This window comes from Eufriesea mexicana, unplaced genomic scaffold, assembly GCF_001483705.2.
Source record: "Eufriesea mexicana isolate 0111107269 unplaced genomic scaffold, ASM148370v2 scaffold4744748785, whole genome shotgun sequence".
Taxonomy (NCBI): Eukaryota; Metazoa; Arthropoda; class Insecta; order Hymenoptera; family Apidae; genus Eufriesea; species Eufriesea mexicana.
Genome location: NW_016907992.1, coordinates 13993 through 34589, shown reverse-complemented (window position 1 = coordinate 34589; position 20597 = coordinate 13993). Strand labels below are relative to the sequence as shown.

The 20597-nt window shown below is 30.8% G+C and overlaps 3 protein-coding genes across 3 annotated transcripts; 2 read left to right on the top strand and 1 right to left on the bottom strand.

Moving 5' to 3' along the window:
• Positions 1-830: 830 nt before the first annotated feature.
• On the top strand, positions 831-6006 carry Pld (Phospholipase D). Its single transcript, XM_017906606.1, has 15 exons — positions 831-862; positions 1356-1565; positions 1691-2051; positions 2142-2262; positions 2324-2747; positions 2810-3045; positions 3237-3504; positions 3577-3739; positions 3823-4083; positions 4152-4425; positions 4492-4712; positions 4860-5096; positions 5183-5423; positions 5498-5827; positions 5905-6006. The coding sequence occupies exons 2-15, from the start codon at positions 1391-1393 to the stop codon at positions 6004-6006; spliced, it is 3414 nt and encodes a 1137-aa protein (XP_017762095.1). The 5' UTR covers positions 831-862; positions 1356-1390.
• A 2306-nt stretch (positions 6007-8312) lies between these two features.
• Srp9 (signal recognition particle 9) lies at positions 8313-9106 on the top strand. The gene is made up of 3 exons (XM_017906617.1): positions 8313-8447; positions 8841-8909; positions 8990-9106. Exons 1-3 carry the CDS (start codon positions 8376-8378, stop codon positions 9083-9085), a joined length of 237 nt encoding a protein of 78 aa, XP_017762106.1. The 5' UTR covers positions 8313-8375; the 3' UTR covers positions 9086-9106.
• Positions 9107-9189: 83 nt separating this feature from the next.
• LOC108552176 (band 4.1-like protein 4A) lies at positions 9190-17087 on the bottom strand. Its single transcript, XM_017906595.1, has 11 exons — positions 16870-17087; positions 16147-16234; positions 15943-16059; positions 14783-15295; positions 13750-13964; positions 12914-12989; positions 12715-12800; positions 11305-11463; positions 10217-10490; positions 9597-9703; positions 9190-9327 (listed from the first exon to the last, which is right to left on the bottom strand). Exons 1-11 carry the CDS (start codon positions 17085-17087, stop codon positions 9291-9293), a joined length of 1890 nt encoding a protein of 629 aa, XP_017762084.1. The 3' UTR covers positions 9190-9290.
• Between the last annotated feature and the right edge of the window lie 3510 nt (positions 17088-20597).

Genomic DNA, 20597 nt, shown 5'->3' with positions numbered 1-20597 from the left:
TTTCCCGTTTATTTTGAAATTTATATTTCATATGTATACACGTATGATCTCAATGTGTATTAAATAAGTAATTAAGCAATTTATAGAAATTAAGTAATTAATAGAAAATATATTATTTTGCGCAAAAATGTATAATGTTTAGCTAGTGAACTATAATGTTCGAAAGGTAATTTTCTTGTAAAAAAAAATTATGTAAATTATGTTATCATAATTAATTGTATGTTATTACTTACGAGTAAACACGCAAATAAACTAAAAATAAAAAGAAAACGTATAATTTAGGGAAAAAATTCTTTATTGTCATTAGTGATTAAAATTATATTAAAACTTTGTTTACATAGACATAATAGGAGTGGAAAAAAATTTAAGAAGTATTTTCATTTTTGTTTCGTTGTTTCGATAACAAATTTAAATTGTTATCTTCATCGATAAAACAGAATGATCGTATCAGATCATCTAAATTTAACAATGCGAAAATGTAATTTTTCAATATCGATGAAATTCGAAAATATTCATCAACTTTCAGATATGGAGCTGTGATAAAAAGGCTCCAACTTTCTGTTAATATTTGCACAGATTTTCATAGAAAATATCTACTATACCGATAGTTCTTAGATTCCGTTCGATTTACGAGAGACAACAAATGTATAAGTACAAGCTGTCACATAATGGACACTGATGAAATCACACCTGTAATCTATTGTGTGATGACTTTCTATGATAACGGAATAATCTGAAATGTGTATATGAAACTCTTGCTATGCCATGTGAAATTCATTAAAAACTGTTTATCGAAAGAAGAAACTGTTAATATTTATAACCTTAATAACGTGACATGTGACATTTAAGACAAAAATAATCTGTATCCTTGTATAATATCACTCGGCTCTTTATGCTAAGTTTACGTTGATATCTTAACTTAACATTTAAATAACTGATAGCCACAAATTTGTTAATATGCGAGACCCGTAATTGGCAGATAGACAATGTTAAATATACAATGAATTGAGTTTGTAACAGTTCACTCTAGTCATTCTAGTGAATTATGCTTAATTGAATTCGTAGCCAACACTTTAGTCCCCTCTCCCAAACATTAGATCATTTTCTGAGTCAAGAAAATCCATCAGTTCTTTGTCATGGTACTTCTTTTGTCCAACCAGATTATTTACATATTTATCAATTTATTGCTGAAGTATATTTTTGTTAGTTTCTTATTTTTTAATTATTTTTATTGATATTTGTGTTACTTTTAGTGGATAAGTATAGTTTATTTGAATGATAATATTTTAAGTGTTATGAAAAATTTGTTAATGGAGAGGATATTATAAAACTAATTTAACTTAACACATACTTAGTTATTTATTAATAATTTTGTAACATATAACTAACAATGTCTGACAATACATCAAACGATGGGAAAACTGAGAATTTTGTTATAGATCATTTATTTTTTCATGATTCTGAATATGACGATGCACTAGGTGTTCCTGATTCATTAGAAATGACTATGAATGAAAACGATGACAGCACAAATATTAATTCCAATGATGGTATTGATAACGTAGGTAAGTTTATGATTTTTGTTTTTGTTACTTCCATCATTTTAGCTAATTCCACTAATTTCCTCTGAATTTAATCCTAATTATATTAATAAAATGCATTGTGTGTTGTCTTTCTTTGTTCATGTTAGAACATCCTGGTGTGATACCTTTCTCTTCTATATATGATTTACCAAAAAACATTAAACGCCAACATTATGATGTTTTTATTCCTGGTGAAGATGTGCATGTGAATATCATAGATAATGAACGTAGTGTAACAACTCATCCTTTGAATCCAAACTTGTACACTATTGAATTTAGGCATGGCCATTTTACTTGGACAATTAAAAAACGTTACAGCCATATCCAAAATTTGCATAATCAATTGAAAATATATCGTGCTAGCTTAAATATACCTTTTCCAACTAAAAGTCATAAAGAAAGAAGAATCAGCTTAAAAAGTTTAGGAGATGCAAAAGAAGGAAAGAGGCACAAAGGTGCATTACCAAGGTATGAAAATATTTAAAGAAATTCGTCTTCATGAATGGCTTTTTAAATGATTTTTATAAATGATTAGAAAATAAAAGATAATATTTTCAGATTTCCAAATAAACCTGATGTTTTAGTATCTTATGAACAATTGGACCATAGAAAAAAAGTATTAGAAGAATATTTGACTAATTTATTAAAAATAAAAATTTATTTGCACCATCCAGAAACAGTAAGTTAATAATTAATATTTACATATGTAATGTTTACTAACAATTACAAAACATTTTCAGATCGATTTTTTAGAAGTCTCGTATTTGTCGTTTATAGAAGATTTGGGAATGAAAGGCAAAGAAGGAATTGTATTAAAACGAACTGGATCAGGTGCAAGATTTAGATGTAATTTTTGTGGTTTGCTTGAAAGCATGTGTTGTATTAGATGTAATCATTTTTGCACGTCTCTATGTGGAAAATGGCAATCTCGGTATTTTATCGTTAAAGATACTTTTATTGCCTATATTAGGCCCAAAGATGGTATAATAAAATCAGTAATTCTAATGGATAATGGATTTGGAATCAGTTGTGGCATGTACACTACTGGTCTAAGAAATGGAATACAAATAGTAAATCTTAGCAGGCATATACTAATTAAATGTTGGACAAAAAGAAAAGCTAAAGAATGGATGGAATTTATACAAGAAGTTAGTAACAAGGAAGGTAAGTTTTTAACCAGTTGAAAATCTAGAACTTAAAAGGTTTAATATGTCATTACGTTACAGGTCGAGATTTTATACAATCAAATCCACACAATTCATTTGCACCTTATCGTTCGCCTATATCAGCCTCGTGGTTTGTTGATGGATCAAGTTATATGTATGCTATCGCAGACGCATTAGAAGGTGCCAAAGAAGAAATTTTTATTGCAGACTGGTGGTTATCACCTGAGATTTATATGAAAAGACCAGCACTTGATAGCAATTATTGGCGGTTAGATAAAATTTTGGAAAGAAAAGCTGTAAGTATTATGAAAAATATTACTTTTATTGCTTATTTATCCTAGTATATTTAATAATGCTCCTTAATCTGTTAATGCTAACAAAAATACAGGATTCTTGGTAAGACTACTGTAATTTTGAGCAAAACATTAATGTCACAAATCTAAAGGAATTATATATATGTGATTATAATAACGATTTTTTTATTTAGTTTGAAGGAGTTAAAATATTTATAATGATCTACAAAGAAGTAGAAGTTGCATTGGGTATAAACAGTTTTTATAGTAAACAACGACTAGTTGAAAAATGCCCTGATAATATAAAAGTATTACGTCATCCTGATCATGCAAGAGTGGGAGTGTTTTTCTGGGCTCACCATGAAAAAATTGTAGTTGTTGATCAAAGCATTGCTTTCCTTGGCGGTATTGACCTATGTTATGGGCGATGGGACAATAATGAACATAGACTAATAGACTTAGGTATACGAGATTTGAAAGTAAATCTTATTAATCATTATTAACTACAATAAATTAGATTGTTCTAAATTACAGGCAGTACCCACCAATCTAGCATTTACATTCCATCTAAAGGTAGATTTACCAACACCAGTAGTAAAAAAGTATCAAATGCCAATGTAAATAAACATGTCTTATTATCATTGGCTATTGCAACTAATACAGTTGTAATGGCTACTACAAGATCTATACCTGTATTGTAAGTTTCTTTACATATTATGTATACTGAACTTTTAAATTAAATTAAACTTTTTATTTTATTTTTATTTTTATTTTATCTAGACCAGTAATGAGTAGTAAATCGCCGATGCCATTAGCATTATCACAATTAAATACTGAAGATTTATTTCTAATGCAATCAGTAGACGAAACAGATACTATGAAATGTGATACTCCAAGTGTAGAACGTAAAAATTTATTTGGGATGGCAAAAGACACCATGGACAAAGTAAAACACAATATTAAAATAAAAAGACAAGAATTCATTAACATGGTATATAATCCACATGAAGAAAGTAGTGATGAGGAAAATGTCATGAATACGTATGTTCATATTATTTTAACAATTAAAAAATGTGTACAATATTAGGGAATTGCTAATGTATTTACAGTGATACAACACCAACTCCATTTGAAGCTACTGAGTTAATGGCATACAATAAAGATCTACATTCCGATTATCCAGGTGTAACTAAACTATGGTTAGGTAAAGACTATGTAAATTTTATTGTTAAAGACTTCAATGATTTAGAAAAACCTTATCAAGATCTAGTAGATAGAAGTAATACTCCTAGAATGCCATGGCATGATATAGGAGTTATGGTACAAGGTGCAACAGCAAGAGATGTTGCCAGACACTTTATACAACGTTGGAATGCAATTAAGGCAAGTGTTTTTTATTCATGTAACAATCTAATAGTTAAATAATATTTTTATAATTTATATTTGCAGATGGAAAAAGCAAAATTAAATTCATGTTATCCATTCTTACTTCCAAAATCGTACAAAAACTGTAAGAGCTCTGTTCCATTTATTGAAGAATCTGCTATACACAATGTCAAGTGTCAAGTACTAAGATCAGTCAGCTCTTGGTCGGCTGGTTTTCTTGATTCAGAAACTATAGAACAAAGTATACAAGAAGCTTATATTGAAGCTATTAGTAAAGCAGAAAGGTAAAATTAATTTTTACAAATATTCATATTAACTATTATACTATTATTAATAATCATCTTCAAGGGATGAATAAAACGTGCTTTCAATGTTTTCTCTCAGCCTAAAAGTAATCAAGATATGATAGATTAAACATCTTTCTATTTAAGGTATATATATATAGAGAACCAATTTTTTATAACACTTGCATCCATGGAACGCGCCACAGTAAAAAATCGCATAGGAGAAACCCTATTAAAACGAATTCTAAGAGCTCATCGAGAAGGAGCAGTATTTAGAGTATTTGTGATAATGCCTTTATTACCAGGTTTTGAAGGCGAGGTTGGAGGTCCAACTGGTACTGCTTTACGTGCTATTACACATTGGAATTATGCTTCTATATCAAGGTAAAAATTCTGTCATGCAATAAAATTGTAACTTAAAGTAAAATACATACAAACTGAAAAACTAGAAACATTTTAATTGTAAATAGGAGTCGAGGTGCGATCCTAAATCGACTAAATGAAGCAGGAATAGAAGATCCTAGTGAATACATTACATTCCATGGTTTAAGGACACATGCAATGTTAAATGGTACATTGGTGACAGAACTAATTTATGTTCACAGCAAGTTATTAATTGTAGATGACAATACTGTCATTTGTGGTTCTGCTAATATTAATGATAGAAGCATGATAGCCACGAGGGACAGTGAAATTGCAGTAATAATTCATGTAAGCATTACTGACAATCAAATATATAATTGTTTTTTATTTCATTATCGGTATTGATAATTCTATAATTACAGGACCAAGAATTTGAAGATGGAAGAATGAATGACATACCATTCCCTTGTGGTAAATTTGCAGGGTCATTGAGAAAACAATTAATTTCTGAGCATTTGGGATTGTTTAAGACAAACGAGAATATGGATATAACAGATATAATTAAAAAATCATTCTATAGAGACATATGGCGTGCTAGAAGTAATCAGAATACAGAAATCTATGAAGAAGTATTTCATTGTATCCCCACTGATAAAGTGGTTAATTTTTCTATGCTGAAGCAGTACCAAGATGAAGAACCACTTTCATTATCAAATCCACTTTCGGCTCAAGAAATGGTCGAAGAAATTAAGGTACAAATAATTTTTAAAAATATTAATAAATATTACTTCTACATATTTTACTTTGTTTCTTTTTAATTTTATTTTAGGGTCATCTAGTAAATATGCCATTAAACTTTTTAAGTAATGAGGATCTGAAACCAACTGCTGGTACAGTAGAAGGAATAATGCCAACAGCACTATGGACATAAATTATTGACATTTAAATTTAGTGCCAGTAAAATTTCAATCAATCAGTTTAAGATTTTTTGCAATTGTAAATAAGTTGATCTAACCTTGAATGTTTCATTGACCAAAGTACAAATGATCACTCTGCGTTTAAGACTAGATATTTTATTCTGTCCATAACAAAAATACACATGTGCTAAAACTACGTTGCTTTATGCTATTTTTGCTAAGAAACATTTAATTGCAATAATGATGTGAATTTTTATGCACATCGTCGTATTAATTGTACATAATAAATATCCTTTTAATTTAAATTTTTGTTACACATTAATAACAATATTGATGAAAAAACAATTGATAATTATTTAAAAGTATAAAATATAAATAAGTTATATCTTAATTTTGTTGAAAGCTTGAATTAAAAGGATATTTAGATTATTAATTATGCTTCAAATGGATCATAATTGTATTTCAACATTCCATAAAAACTACCTCTTTCAAAAAACACATAATATTAATACTGATGTAGTAATTGTTACTAATTTACACTCATTTTATTGCAATAACTATTTAATCTACTCAATCATTTTTTTATGGCGAATACTTATATCAATATTTAAATTTTGCCGATGTGCCTTACAAGAAGTGATTTTATATTAGAACTTTAATTTTTTAATGTTATTTATTTACATCGAACTATGCATGAAATAAAAATTAAACATGTCTTTCTTTGCTAATGCCTATTGTTTCTTGTTTATTATTCTTATTTAGAATAAAAATTTAATGTATAACTACTTTTAAAACATTATAACATAATTGTGGAATATAATTGCTATATAATATACTATTTCGGATATTAGATATACAGTAGAATAAATCGCAAGATAAATAGTTATAATTTGTATTAAACGCAGATTTTAATATAAATAGAGCAATGTAGAAATGCATTTTTCATACAAATTTCCACTAGAAAGACTTTATAATTTGTTTACCATCAAAAATTTGATAAATCGAAAATCAGGATAATTAATGTTCTACTGTATATTCATATATTCGAATTCAAATACTCGATAAAGCGCCATTATCCCTGATCTTTGAATCGGAATCATCATCGTACATGCTATGTTAAAAATATATAAATTTACCTTATTTTTAAGTTATTTTTCCATAAGCACAGGACCGGTAGCTAATGCCATAATACTTTTCTTTCTTGAAGCACTTCATTATTAAATTTACACTAATTAAAACAAAACTACCCAAAGAATCATTTGCGAATATACGGAATTGGTTGAAACTGAATTGCTTCTACGTATTTCCGAGTTTTAATCTTTGCGCATCTGTATGCGCATAAACCAGAACGTAGTAATCAACTTTATTACAAATTCAAATAATATTTAAAATGATAATGAAAGTAGTATTTCCATTAAGTCACTTTTTTCGAAACTTACAATAAATTATCAGTGATATTTTTTTATAACAATAATAACAACAATAATTAATTACATGAAATAATTTGAAATTATTTTGAACTTTTTATAGAAATAAATGCACGCCATATCCTTTTTAAATTTAAACTACGCAATTCGTTGTATTATCGAATTTTCAATAAAATGCATAGAAATATCAATCATAAACTGGTAATATTTTTTAAATCAATTTATTGTAATTGAATTTTATAAATTTTTTGTTCTAATAACTAATGATAAAAATGATATATTATTCAATAATATATCTGCATTTGATAAATATTTCAAATAAATTTGAATTTTAAGAAGTATAGAGATCAAATAGTAAATATATGAAAAAAAAGAATAGAATATTAAGAAAATAGTTTTGAAAATAAATATGTTAGTATAAATGGTATAAATCATTATTTCATTGAACAGATCAAGGGCCTAACTTACGTATTGTGTATCGTGTATTAACAAAGCAAATGCTTTTCAATATTTACCAACTATATACTTTTGAAAGTATAATTTTAAATATTTATAGAAATTAAGAATTTGTTTTTGTACACTTTACTTTTCTTTTTAATATATTTATTTACATAAAACCATAAAAATATATATTTCATATTACATATAATGTTTCACAAAATGTTTTGAAATAATAATATAAACATTTTATAATTATTTTCATTATTGAACTTGTTACCGACATTTTACATCCAACACACAATATACTAACTTATCCTCAGGGTCCGCCACGAAAACAATTTTTTTACCACGCTCATTCCGGTTCCAGCAAGACATCTGTCTATGTTTTGTGCACGTTTTATATTTTCATAAACAACGTTCCTTCTGGCGATGTGTTGAATATACTTTTCTATTTTTAATAGAAATATTGGTTTAGTATAATTTTGTATATTGACTTTCCTTCATTATTCTTAATAATGACATATTTAAGTTCGTGGGAAGAGTTCGAAAAAGGAGCCGAGAGGTTATATCTTCAAGATCCAATGAAGGTGGGTTTTAATTAAATTAATGGTGATATATATGTTTTTTCAATTTGAAATGCGTAAATAAATATATTTCGTCCAGTAGAAGAAAAGCTTTCATAGGTTATAAATCTTGACTGATGTGGCAATTTGACGTGTCATGTAAATGTTTGAAACGAAATTTTAGTTGAATAAATTTTTCAAATAAGTACATAATATTATATTGAATTTGTAAAGCATTTAAAATATGTGTGATTGCATTAATTGGTATATAAATAATAAGAATTTTTTGTATACAAAATATTCATTTATTTTAATATTAAATTACAGGTTAAATTAATAAAGTTTGTAAAGGCAGATTGTATTTATAAATAGTTTAATAATTACTAAGTTTATAATTTATTATTTTCCTTGCTTTAGGCTCGGTATACAATGAAATATTGCCATAATAAAGGTATTCTATGTCTAAAACTTACAGATAATCGAACGGTAAGCTTTAACCTTATGTAACTTACCTTATAATTCTTAAAAATCTATTTAAATAATACATTTATAATTTTCTTTTGTAGTGCCTACAATATAAAACAGAGATAGCACAGGACTTAAAGAAGATGGAAAAATTTATAGGAAACCTGATGAGGCACATGGCATCTAAAGAGAGCTAAATGAGGACTAGACAAGATTAGGGACACTTTTTTAATTAAGGAATAAAAGTGCTGCGCATTTAATTCATTGTTTATGTTGTTCCATTTCATAAGATTCAGTGACTGATGGGATTATAGATATTTAATTTGAATGAGGTATAAAAACTTTCTTAAATATACAATATGTGCATAAATGTCTATTTCGTATTTATTTAAAGCTTCATGCTCATTTCGGGCGGTTCCGTTGTCTCCTTGTTAAAGTTCTGAAACAGTACAAGATAAAATGTATCACAGTATAAGCAAAGATTTATTTAAAAATAAATTTTTAAAATAAACCATTCAAAATCGTGAAAATATGATATATTAGAATTCATTTAAAAAATACCAATACTTTTCAGAATGTGTAACTGTGTGTATATGTGTAATAGCAGCATATAGTGCATTAGTTATTAATAAAGCCAAACTTAATTTTAATTTTTTACTAGATATTATTGTAAGAGGGAAGCACAAAGCAATGAAAAGAAGCACTTACGATATAATGGGCTGAAGAACAGCATCCAGAGTAGTATCAACAGGAGGGTAGATTTCTTGATTTGAAGACAGTTCATAGCGTACCTCTCCCCCTAATTGCATTTGCGGCTATACCAAACAAAACTATTTTACTAATTTACTACGCAGAAGATTGTACGATACAACGCACTACATTTTAGCAACAGCATTTCATAGAATCAATTTTTCTTATTACTTTATGGTTCAAAGAATGGAAAAATGATGTAATAAAGTGCTGTGGCCAGCGGAGGAAGAAGTAGCAAGCCTTAACCATATGTATTTGTAAAAAGCGCTTAGTGTGTCTAAAAGATTTTCGTATAATAGTGCAATTTGAATAAAGACGATTTTATCTATAATTTCAGATTACAATAATCCTTTTTTCTTTCTTAAAAGCAAAAAGCTTAAACTACTTGAAGCAAAAGTGTTACCCATTATTTTCTAATAAAATTTGTTTACTTTTAAATAACATAGTGAACTAAAGTTACGTCGAAAGAGGAAAATAAAGAAAATAATGAGTTTCACTTGAAACCAAAACTGTGGTGACCACATTCGATAATCGAACGAATGACGATGTTATAATAGAGCAAGCGAAAAAATACGTACTACACGAGTAGGCTTAGCGCTGTCGGCAGAGCTTGAGCAGCAACTTGAAAATTCTTGCGGTGTACTTTCCCCGAGCCCACTGTCCACATTACTTCCTATCAATATTCTGTTGTTACGAGTATAATAAAAGTCCTTCCTCATATTGCACTCGCTCCTATTACCATCGTAGTATTTTGTCTCAACTTGATTCGGCCTGGTCGGTGGCAAATTATAACTTCCGTCGCGACTATGCTGTATCATTCTTCTGTTTCTTTTGCCAATGGATCCGATCGTTCTGAAAGTTATTCCTTGACAATCTTGGGGTACCACGGCAAATTTTAAGCACATCCCTGATCGGACACCATTACGACATCGATGCATATGTAATACGTTTTAGTTTACCAAACGTTCATAACATGGTTAATACATACTACGAGCCATATTGCATTCCTTTAGCGATACACATTTTTATTCACATTACAACACTAAGTTTTACGTAACAATTTATCCATTTGTCGATCACTTACGTACGCCAATGTATTTAGGAGTCTACAAGTATTTCAAGAATAATATTACCGGCTACCTAAAGAGGGGTTCAGGGATTCGATTCCACTGGCACAATGAAAATCTCCATCTTGATCGTTGACAATTATTATCTACCAGAACTTCGACACTCCCATATACCGATCACATTTACTTGTCGATTAATACGATGCATTATACCATACAAGATACACAAAACATTTCAACAGAGAACACACACGAACAAATGCTACAATTTTTCTTTTTAGAACGTATTTCCATGGAACAGCAATGTACTTCCATGGAATAGCGAGAAGCATCAGTATAGGTGCCAGCCAGGAAATAAATAAACAGGTGCGACAAGCTGTTAATCTCATCGATTTATTAAGGGCCTGTCATGCTTTAAATAAATAATAGGCATGCTTAAAATAGATCATGTACATGCTCTGAATAAATTAAAAAAAAAAAAGAAAAAAAAACACCACATGCAATGGGAAAAATTTCAAACAATGACTACGGATCCCGTCTCATCCTCCAACTGCGGAGGATGACTGTGGATGTTGCAGGCCGTCTTGAGATCATCGTACCTAGGTAGGGACGACGAGTCTGCGTCGTCCAATCGGGAATTGCTAGACTGTAGGGTACATTGTTGTACGGATGATTGTGATTGAACCACCGTATATGGTATCTCTCGTCGTTGCTGTTCACTCATTCCGGAAGTATCGACTAGCCCAAACTCCAAGTGTCTGGAAAATCAGCCATTGTTTCATTGTTTTACGTCATACTATGTTTCGCAAGGAAATTCATTAATTCTACAGAAACTGTCTTATATAAATCATTACGTGCGAATTACCTTGTACAAATTATTCAAATCATTTCATTCATACCAGAAGTAATAAGATTAGTACATGTTAGGGGGCCCACGCGATCAAAAATATTGATAACAAAGTTATCAAATCAGTTTCAATACACGATTAATATTTACAATATATATCATAGGCTACTTGTTATACAAAATAATGTTACAAATAAGAATTGTTCGATAATAAGGGAAGCATATACAGCAACAATTAGTTTTGTTTCGTCTTTTATCCAGATTCGATGAGATTTTTATCTGCAACATTTGTAAGATTAATATTTACATTTTTGAATTATATGATTATGGTCAAAAGTTACACATCATGGTTGAAAAACTTAAAGTGACTTTTATATCTCAACAAAAATTCAAAACAACAAGAAATGAATTACTATATTATATGCTTCTTTTGAGAACAAACAATTTTTTATGAAACATTTTTCGTATACCAAACAATTGATAAGTAATTTTATTTTAGATGGCAGGGTTAAATGGCTCGCCCTGTATATCAAGTGCAAGGTATCGATTATAATTTATTGTTTACACTGTGGCTACCAATTGATTCAGTAGCAAAAACAAAACAATCGAACGCATATTATGAATATTCATTTGAAATATCGGGTTTTAATAGTAAACGTGGAATATTATTGCAAATATCTCCACCATTACCAATATTGATATACATTAATAAATATTGACAATATTTCTGATCGTGCACGGGCATTATACATTGCAGTCTTTACATTATAACACATATGTCCGGTTTATATGTACACAGGACACAGCTGTTTAATTTGGAGGAAGAAATATAATACCAAAACCTTGTGCAATTTTTAACATTGATATTTACAATGATTTAAAATTAAATTATATTTATATTGGATTTGACTAGGTAAGACAAAATTCACTTTGAATTCTTTTATTTCCATGCATTTAATAATAACTATAATAAACTTGTACACATAATAACAATATTACAAAAGGTTTAAACTTAATGTCATATACTTACCCCTCCAAATCAAACAACTCGTTCAATCATGTTTTACTTAAACCGAACAATCAACATAAAAACTTGAATGTACACTTCCTGTTCAAAGAATAATTATTTCAGAGCTGTTACAATTTCATAAAGAAAACGTACTTCCTAAGCTCGTCTGGCAGTGGTTGCTTTTGAGAAGGACTCCGGTGTCTGCTTCTGTGCCTTCTTCTTGGCTCCGTGTGGCTCACCTATTGAAACATTCGTAATTTTAGCCACATTCATATTTAAAAAATGGAAGTTAAATAAACGAAACGTTCGCTGAATATCGAATAGGAGCAATCACGTTGTCATTGGAACTTACAACAGCACGTTGAACTCCTTCGCCCTTCCGCTTCTGTGCTTCTCTCCATTGCGGCTCAGAGTCTACCAATTCGTGTCTGAAAAGATTCACACGTGTATATGTAGCATAATAGTTTAACTCCAAAATATTCCCGAGCATTATAACGAAAGCACTACGATAAACCAAGTTTGAATCTGTTCTGCTCGTGATTTTTCATTGAAAACGTGAATGCGTCGCGTCGAAAGATTTCGTTGACCGAGGTTGATACTTCCCAGGCATGTCTTCATTAAAATAATTATCACCTCTCCGCGGTCTATGTACCCTACCGTGAGAGTATAATGAGTACGAGGGTTTCTTCCCGTCTTCACGGTCGACGAACTCGCCCAAGACGTTCTGTCAAGTTATTTCGTTTTCACATCACCGTCTAAGGGGCCTTTATTATGTCGATTAATTACCAATTAGGCAAGCACGCATATATTACGCGCTTAATTGTCTTAATATACGATAACAAACGCAACGAGGTTGATTAATGTAGATACGAAATGTTCCTTCTTTTTATCAATGATCAACCTTTAGCAATGATGAGTACGAAAGGAAAGGAAGAAAATCTGACTTCGTTATAAATGATAATAAAGGTAAAAGGATCTGATACAATAAGCTTAAGGTCAAACATATAGTATATAGTATAGAGAACCAAGATACGTAAATTTTTACATACAATGACTGTATTATGAAATGAAAATAGATTGAAGCCTTAAATCAAATTAAAAAATATTGTTAGGTAAAATAGACATTATCGTTGTTTAAATGACGAATGCTTGATAGGGTAGAATAAATATAGATGTGAGAAATCGTACCTAGAAGAACGGGAACTTCTGTGCTTCCGGCGATGCTTACGATGGCCTGACCTAGTGTCTGAACCTCTTGAAAGCTCGGATTCACAATCAGAGTGACGACTGTGTCTTCGATGACTATGACTATGACTTCTTCTACGATGACCACCGCGACTGTGACTGTCCCCTGAACTTTGGCTCTCTACAGAGCTACTCCGTCGTTGGAGTCTGCTCAAGAGCTAAAAAATAAATAACAAAGTGTAAACACTGGGAATATTAAACCTCGATCGAGTACTGAAGTAGTCAGATAAGACGTGAGCAATAGTTTGCAAAAAACCAAAGACTAATGTACACTGTAAAAAGCTTATTTTGTTTAGCAGAGAAATAGCAGTAGACACAGGTACACAGTATCAGAAAATAAAAATCGAGACCTTAACATTTCACATAGTAATCTTTCTGTAACAATAGCAATCCCAATAACAGTCTTTCAATCTTTCACAGATATTTTACTCACATCTCTAGCTGTACCGTATTCTGTATACCATATACGTCTTAAATATACTACATATTCTATATTATGAGAATACAATATATACTCTATATAAAGTACATAATACTATATAACTGTTCTATACACCACCATAAACTAAATCTGGGTTAGTGCAATATAAGAAGTTCCAAGCAAGTACTAAATCTAAAACACTACAACCTAATCTAAAACATGATCAAAACCATAATCAAAACCTAAATCTAAAACATGATACAAAAGGATCAAAAGTATCCTAACTCCTTCCTCACATTCCTAAATACATAAGTTATTACATTATTCCACAAGTCCAATACAATAATCCCTAACAAATTTTCTCTTCCTAGGAAAACAATCTAGAGATTCATAACATGAACAATCGAACTCTAGATTCCTCAGAACGTACAAATTATCAAATGCAACACACTAATCCCTAACAAATTTTCTCTTCCTAGGAAACTAATCTAATTTATGATACATATAATCAGATTTTAGGTTCGTTGTAACAGATAAGAAACACGAGGAACGTACTGCTGGCGCCGTTCCCGCGGAGCGGACGGACCGAGGACTAGACGAAGTATAAAGGCCACGAGGTTGGCTCTGAGTCCACGGCGCGCTTCTCGTGCTCCTCGGACTCGAATTGTTCACCTGTCTGGCGCTTTGAGTATTACACAAAACGTTGCCGCTGACCGAGTTGCTATTCGGATTCGAGTTCACTGTCGCTGGCGTTTCCACGAACGGGCCGACCATCTCTTGGCCTTCCACCACGCGTCGCTGCGCCCTGCGACTGGGCGTCCTCTGGAAGATCGGCGGCGGATTCCGTCTAATCACCGTGTGCTTCTCGGAGCCGGAAGGAGGGCTGTACGACCGGAAACGGGAATAAGGGCTCAGAGGTGGTGGCCCGGTGGCCATCAACCGGAAGAACGCTTGATGCTCTAGACAACACTTCCAGAGATGTCTGCAGGCTCCTTTCGACGGCGTCTCGAAACCATGCGTCCTTTCTTCCGAATTCTTCTCACTGACTCTCAACATGAAGTATCTACCCTGGAAATGGAAATTGCGTTTCGTGAGGTTTCAGCGATTTTCGAATAGTTCCAAACGATTATGCAGGGTTCTTGGGATGGGAAAATCTGAAGGAAGATTTGGTATAATTTTTGTATGATTCTGTATATTTAAACAGTAGATTAGTTGTGGATTGGTTATATGTAATTTATGTAGGCCTTGATTTCAAATCTGGAGTATTTGAAATTATTATTAGTAATTTTGATATATTATTTTGTACTTCATTGAGCAAACTTGGAAAATAAATTTATAGATATTTATAATTTTTTTTTAAATAAAAAAATTTAACTTTTCAATTATAGCGTTTCTAATGATATATCATAACGACTGTTTGCATTATACTAATTATCATTCTTTCTGTTATCACATCACCTTTACATTTCCACTTCTCAATATGTAATTTTATATACTTTTCACAAAACAATTAGCACTGTACATTTACATAATATTGATCCTTCCTATTCAATATTTTAAACAGACTCATCGGTGTATTTAACATTATCATTTCCACAGATTTTATTTATAAAATACACACTTATGTATATACACACTCACACACTGCACACTGATAAACGATTCTGGTTTACTCAAGGCGAACAAAATTCCAAAAAATTGCCACGTTTGCTCACCTTATAATAGATCTTGTTGATTCGAGGCCAGTAGTAATTTCCCACTTTGGTCTTGTTGCGCAACAAAATTATCCCGCTCGGCGTCAGGCCCAGAAAATACTCCACGCTATCCTCACCCTACGGATCGAGATTACGGGTTTTCGAAAGATTATCGTATCATTACGGCACCGATGGCCTTTGTTCATTCACAGACCGACTACCTACCAGCACTGGATGCAAATCGACTCCGTACATTTCCAACCATTTCACCTTGTCCAAATAATTCAGCTCCGCGGCGGAGGGTAATTGTCCTCTGGAAAAGGAGGTCATTGTTACTTTAAATTGCCCTGATTATTAATTACTCGCATTGCGAAATCGATCGGTTTTGCTTTTTGTGTTGAATATAAATACACGAAAGCCGGTATTATTTTCTGGATTAATTGGAACAGCATAATTTTGTTTCATTTTACTCGAATTTATTGTTGATTGCTTTTTTAAAATTCTTTTTCGCCGTGGATTGAGAAATTGTAAAAGGGAGATTTTTGAATAGGGATTTAGAAAATTAAGGATGAACGATTCTGAGATGGTTTTACTGTCGGTAGAGTCGTGCTTTCATTGTGTTTATTGGTATTTCGTTAATATTAGGTGCAATTTGTGCGTTTAACCCTTTGCACTCGAGAGACGACTCTCAGTCGCCATTTAATCAGATGCTGAAGATCGGTGTTAATGGATATGTCAAATTTAAAATTACCGAACGATGCGTGGAATGTCGAAGTAAAATAATTCTACGTTTTAATTTGTATACGATTTCTTATTTACCGTTTGAAAAATATCGTCGACTTTATGGCAGAAAGTCTTGGAATTACTATTTTTCTGCAATGAAAAATTTTCCGAGTGCAAAGGGTTAAAATTTGTTCGTAAAGAAGTGTCGTTGGTGTTGATACCTACACGAGAGTTTTATGAAGTTCCACTATACGGTTCTCCAATTCGGTAGTTTGATTCGCTAAGAACCGAAATTCGGTGACGTAGCCCACGGAATGCCGTCTGGGGTCGTAGTCTCCGAGTTCCGCTGAAACAATTACGAATGGAAACTCAGAAAGTTGTGTGAAACAAAACAGAAAAAATATGATACAAGAATAACGGAAAGATAAAGAACAAGTGATCATATCAACATACTCCGAGCATCCTCTGCGTACTGGGAATTTTTACGATCGCCCTACACGTGGGATAACACAGGATACTCAATTTATTAAACATCAGAACTATCGGATTATAACAAGTAACTAAATATATTGTATCGTGTTTTATATATATATGATATAAAATATTGTAAAAAATATAAAAATATGAATATATTATACAGGAATAATAATTTTAGTGGTATTACAGAGGCAAATAGCCGTATATAATAAAAACTATAGAAATGTAAGTATATTATACATAAATAATAATTGTAGTGTTATGACACTATAATATATAATTATGTTTTTATCTGAAATAATGTTAATATTAATTTTATCAGAAACAATTAGATGTTATCAGACATTGTGAAAATAAAATATTCAAAACAAGTCATTTTGACTCCTTTGGTAGTTTTAGTGTTAATATCTTTATGATTACATCAATTAGAATTTTAATTTTATGATATTTTAATTCAATATTTGTGTTTGATATTGTATATTTTTAAAGTACCGAACTACTAAATATTGTTTATTTACAAAGCATCAAAATATCAAATATCGTGTATTTTCAAAGGACCAGATATTGTTTATTTCCAAAGTACCAAACTACTAAATATCGCCTGCTTACAGAGTATCAAAGTACCAATTATAGCATATTTTGAATGTATCAGATATTGTGTATTTCCAAAGTACCGAACTACTAAATTTTGCCTATTTATAAAGTATCGAAGTACCAAATATTGTGTATTTCCAAAGTAACAGATATTGTTTATTTACAAAGTACCAAAATACCAAATACTGTTTATTTGTTTACTATTACATAAAATATCTAATATTGTCTATCTGTTTCTTAATGCATAAATTATCGAATAAATTTAAAACGAAATTTAATAACATTCTGACAAATATCGATTATCTTCGAAAGGCGATTTCTTGAGTTACTTCAATTCGATAATTAATATGCCTGGGAATGTATTACGTATCTTCAAAGGATCAAATAAATGTGCAGCCAAATTCTTCAATATTCTCATGATAATTAATTATAACCTCGATTCCTTTACTCATTTTAATTCGGTAATTAATGTCTTTGAGAATATATTGCTTACATCGAAAGTATCAAATAAATCTTCAGCCAAATGTAGCAATATTCCGACAATCATACATCAGACCTTTTTAATTTACATACTGCAATTTAATAATCAATATGTCTGAAAATATATTGCTTACTTTCAAGAAAATCAGATAAATCTTCCATCGAATTTATTAATATTTTGATAATTATCACTTACAACTTCAATTTCTTCGTTCACCTCGATTCAATGATTAAAGTGTCCGAGAATGCACTGCTTTCAAAATGTCAAATAAATCTATATTCGAATTTATCAATATTCTGACAATTACCAATGACAACTTCAATTTCTTCGTTTATTTCAATTTAACAATTAACATTTTTGAATAAAACAATAAATATTTCGAAGAAATATTCAATCAAATTTGACAACATTCTGATAATCATCAATCACAATTTCAATTTCTGTTCACTTTAATTCGATATAATTAACGTAGCAAAATAAATTAAGAATTTACTTTAAAAAGAGAAAAATAGAAATAAACATGTAAAATTGAAGTTGCGATTAATAATTATTAAAATATCGATGACTTTGACTAAATATTTATTTAACAACTCGTAAATATACAATATATTTACAGACATGATGATTGTTGAATTAAAATACACGAATAAATTTAAATTGTAACCGATAATTACCAAAATATTAATGTTTATGAAGTCTAAGATGAAAACCTGTTAATGGATGAAATATCAATAACAATAAGAACAATTCTTTATTTAATTACAAAAAAATGATCAAACACAAATATTAAGTATAAATCTAATTAATTTCTCGTAATCACATGCTCACACCTATTTTCACTATTACAACTCAATTACAACTGACCTATGCCCAATCTCTCTGATTTGTTCTTTCTACTTTCATACATTACACGAACATACACAATTCACACACACCTCGATCATTACACGCATACTCATTTATCACGATACCAGAGACCATTAGATATTGGCATCCTTGTGTCGCTCCTTTATTATATCAACACATATATATTCAAAATCTATGTTAACCATTACCACAACATAATCTGAAATATTGTGTTCAGAAATAAATCACTGAAGACACCTATGACTTGCAAACAGATAATAACAGAATTGACAGATATAAAAGGAAAGACTTTGACAGGGACTAGAAAGAGTCTCTAAAATATTGTCTTTTGTAATTAATGTTTAAAATCAACAAGTAAAGAATATCTGAAAGGATACTTAAAATTAGCAAATAAAGGTTAAGGAAATAAATACACGAAAGAAAGAAATTTTTTAAGGCGACCTGGAATATACTTTAATGTATTGCATTTCTAAGTCCTTGAATGCACTTGATTGAGTAGACTTACAACTCGTCAGTCAACGATACCCAGTTTATTAATTCTAACTGTTTCCTTTAATTAATCTTTGTGACATCGAAAGTTTCCATTGCCACAAAACCTCATCACGAGCTAGACTCGGTACTGCAGTACATGGAGGTAAAAATTACACAGCGAAACTGTGAACCTGAATCAACACGGTATTTCACGGAACATTCGAAAAACGTTGAAAATTATACATAAACACACGAAACCCGAATAAACAGATGCCCGTAATATCACGCGCAATTAAACTCTAAAAACCGATGGCTCCTCGGTGTAACTCGTGCATATTCACGTAACGGTCGCAGATATTTAATGCTTCCTTGTTACGTAATTTCATGCGTCTCTTTGCACGGGACGTGCATCGAGATGCACACACGTGGAACACGTTCGCGATTTATTTTCATGGTATTAAGCAAATCGCCCAGTAACACGCATTCCGTCAGCCGGATGCTCGCTTGCATTATCCACGCTAGGAAGAAAAGTACGATAGCACTCTCATCCTGCAATCTACGTACGCACAACTTCTGCCACGACCCTTTTTTTGCGCGCTTCTTCTCCCTTTGCCTTGGTTTCTTGCTTTCTTCCATTTAAACGCGTGCAAGCGCGAGAATTTATGTGGTTGGGTGAGCAAGAGGCAGAAGTTGCAAAATGGCGGAGGTCTTCTGGAGAAATAGTTATCGCGGGTTTTAGGGTAGTATTTGGGAAAATTAGATAGGGTTTAATTTATTGGAGAAGTTCGTATCATATGTATGGGGTCTGAGAGTACTTGGGCAGTACAGGGGATTGGAATATTTATAGATGTGTGATTTATAAATACAATTTTATTATGAAATATATTATAGGATGTGTTATATATATGAGATATATTGTATTGAATACTGCAATAATATTATGATTATATTATGTTTAATATTCTGATCATATTATAATTATGTTATATTTTACGTTATTATGTTATATATAATAATATTAAATTATACTATTATATTATAATATTAAAATTTTTTAAAAACT

Bases quoted from the DNA above. Each gene is read 5' to 3' on its own strand.
- Pld (XM_017906606.1), top strand. From the start codon at position 1,391: ATGTCTGACAATACATCAAACGATGGGAAAACTGAGAATTTTGTTATA. The intron at 3,505-3,576 runs GTATACGAGATT...TCTAAATTACAG, and splicing joins ACATAGACTAATAGACTTAG to GCAGTACCCACCAATCTAGC. The intron at 5,828-5,904 runs GTACAAATAATT...ATTTTATTTTAG, and splicing joins AAATGGTCGAAGAAATTAAG to GGTCATCTAGTAAATATGCC.
- Srp9 (XM_017906617.1), top strand. From the start codon at position 8,376: ATGACATATTTAAGTTCGTGGGAAGAGTTCGAAAAAGGAGCCGAGAGG. The intron at 8,448-8,840 runs GTGGGTTTTAAT...TCCTTGCTTTAG, and splicing joins ATCTTCAAGATCCAATGAAG to GCTCGGTATACAATGAAATA. The intron at 8,910-8,989 runs GTAAGCTTTAAC...TTTCTTTTGTAG, and splicing joins AACTTACAGATAATCGAACG to TGCCTACAATATAAAACAGA.
- LOC108552176 (XM_017906595.1), bottom strand. From the start codon at position 17,087: ATGATCACTTGTTCTTTATCTTTCCGTTATTCTTGTATCATATTTTTT. The intron at 12,990-13,749 runs GTACGATTTCTC...GAATCTTTTCAG, and splicing joins AGAAGTTCCCGTTCTTCTAG to ACACGAATTGGTAGACTCTG. The intron at 9,704-10,216 runs GTACGTATTTTT...TGTTTGGTATAG, and splicing joins GCGCTAAGCCTACTCGTGTA to CCGCAAATGCAATTAGGGGG.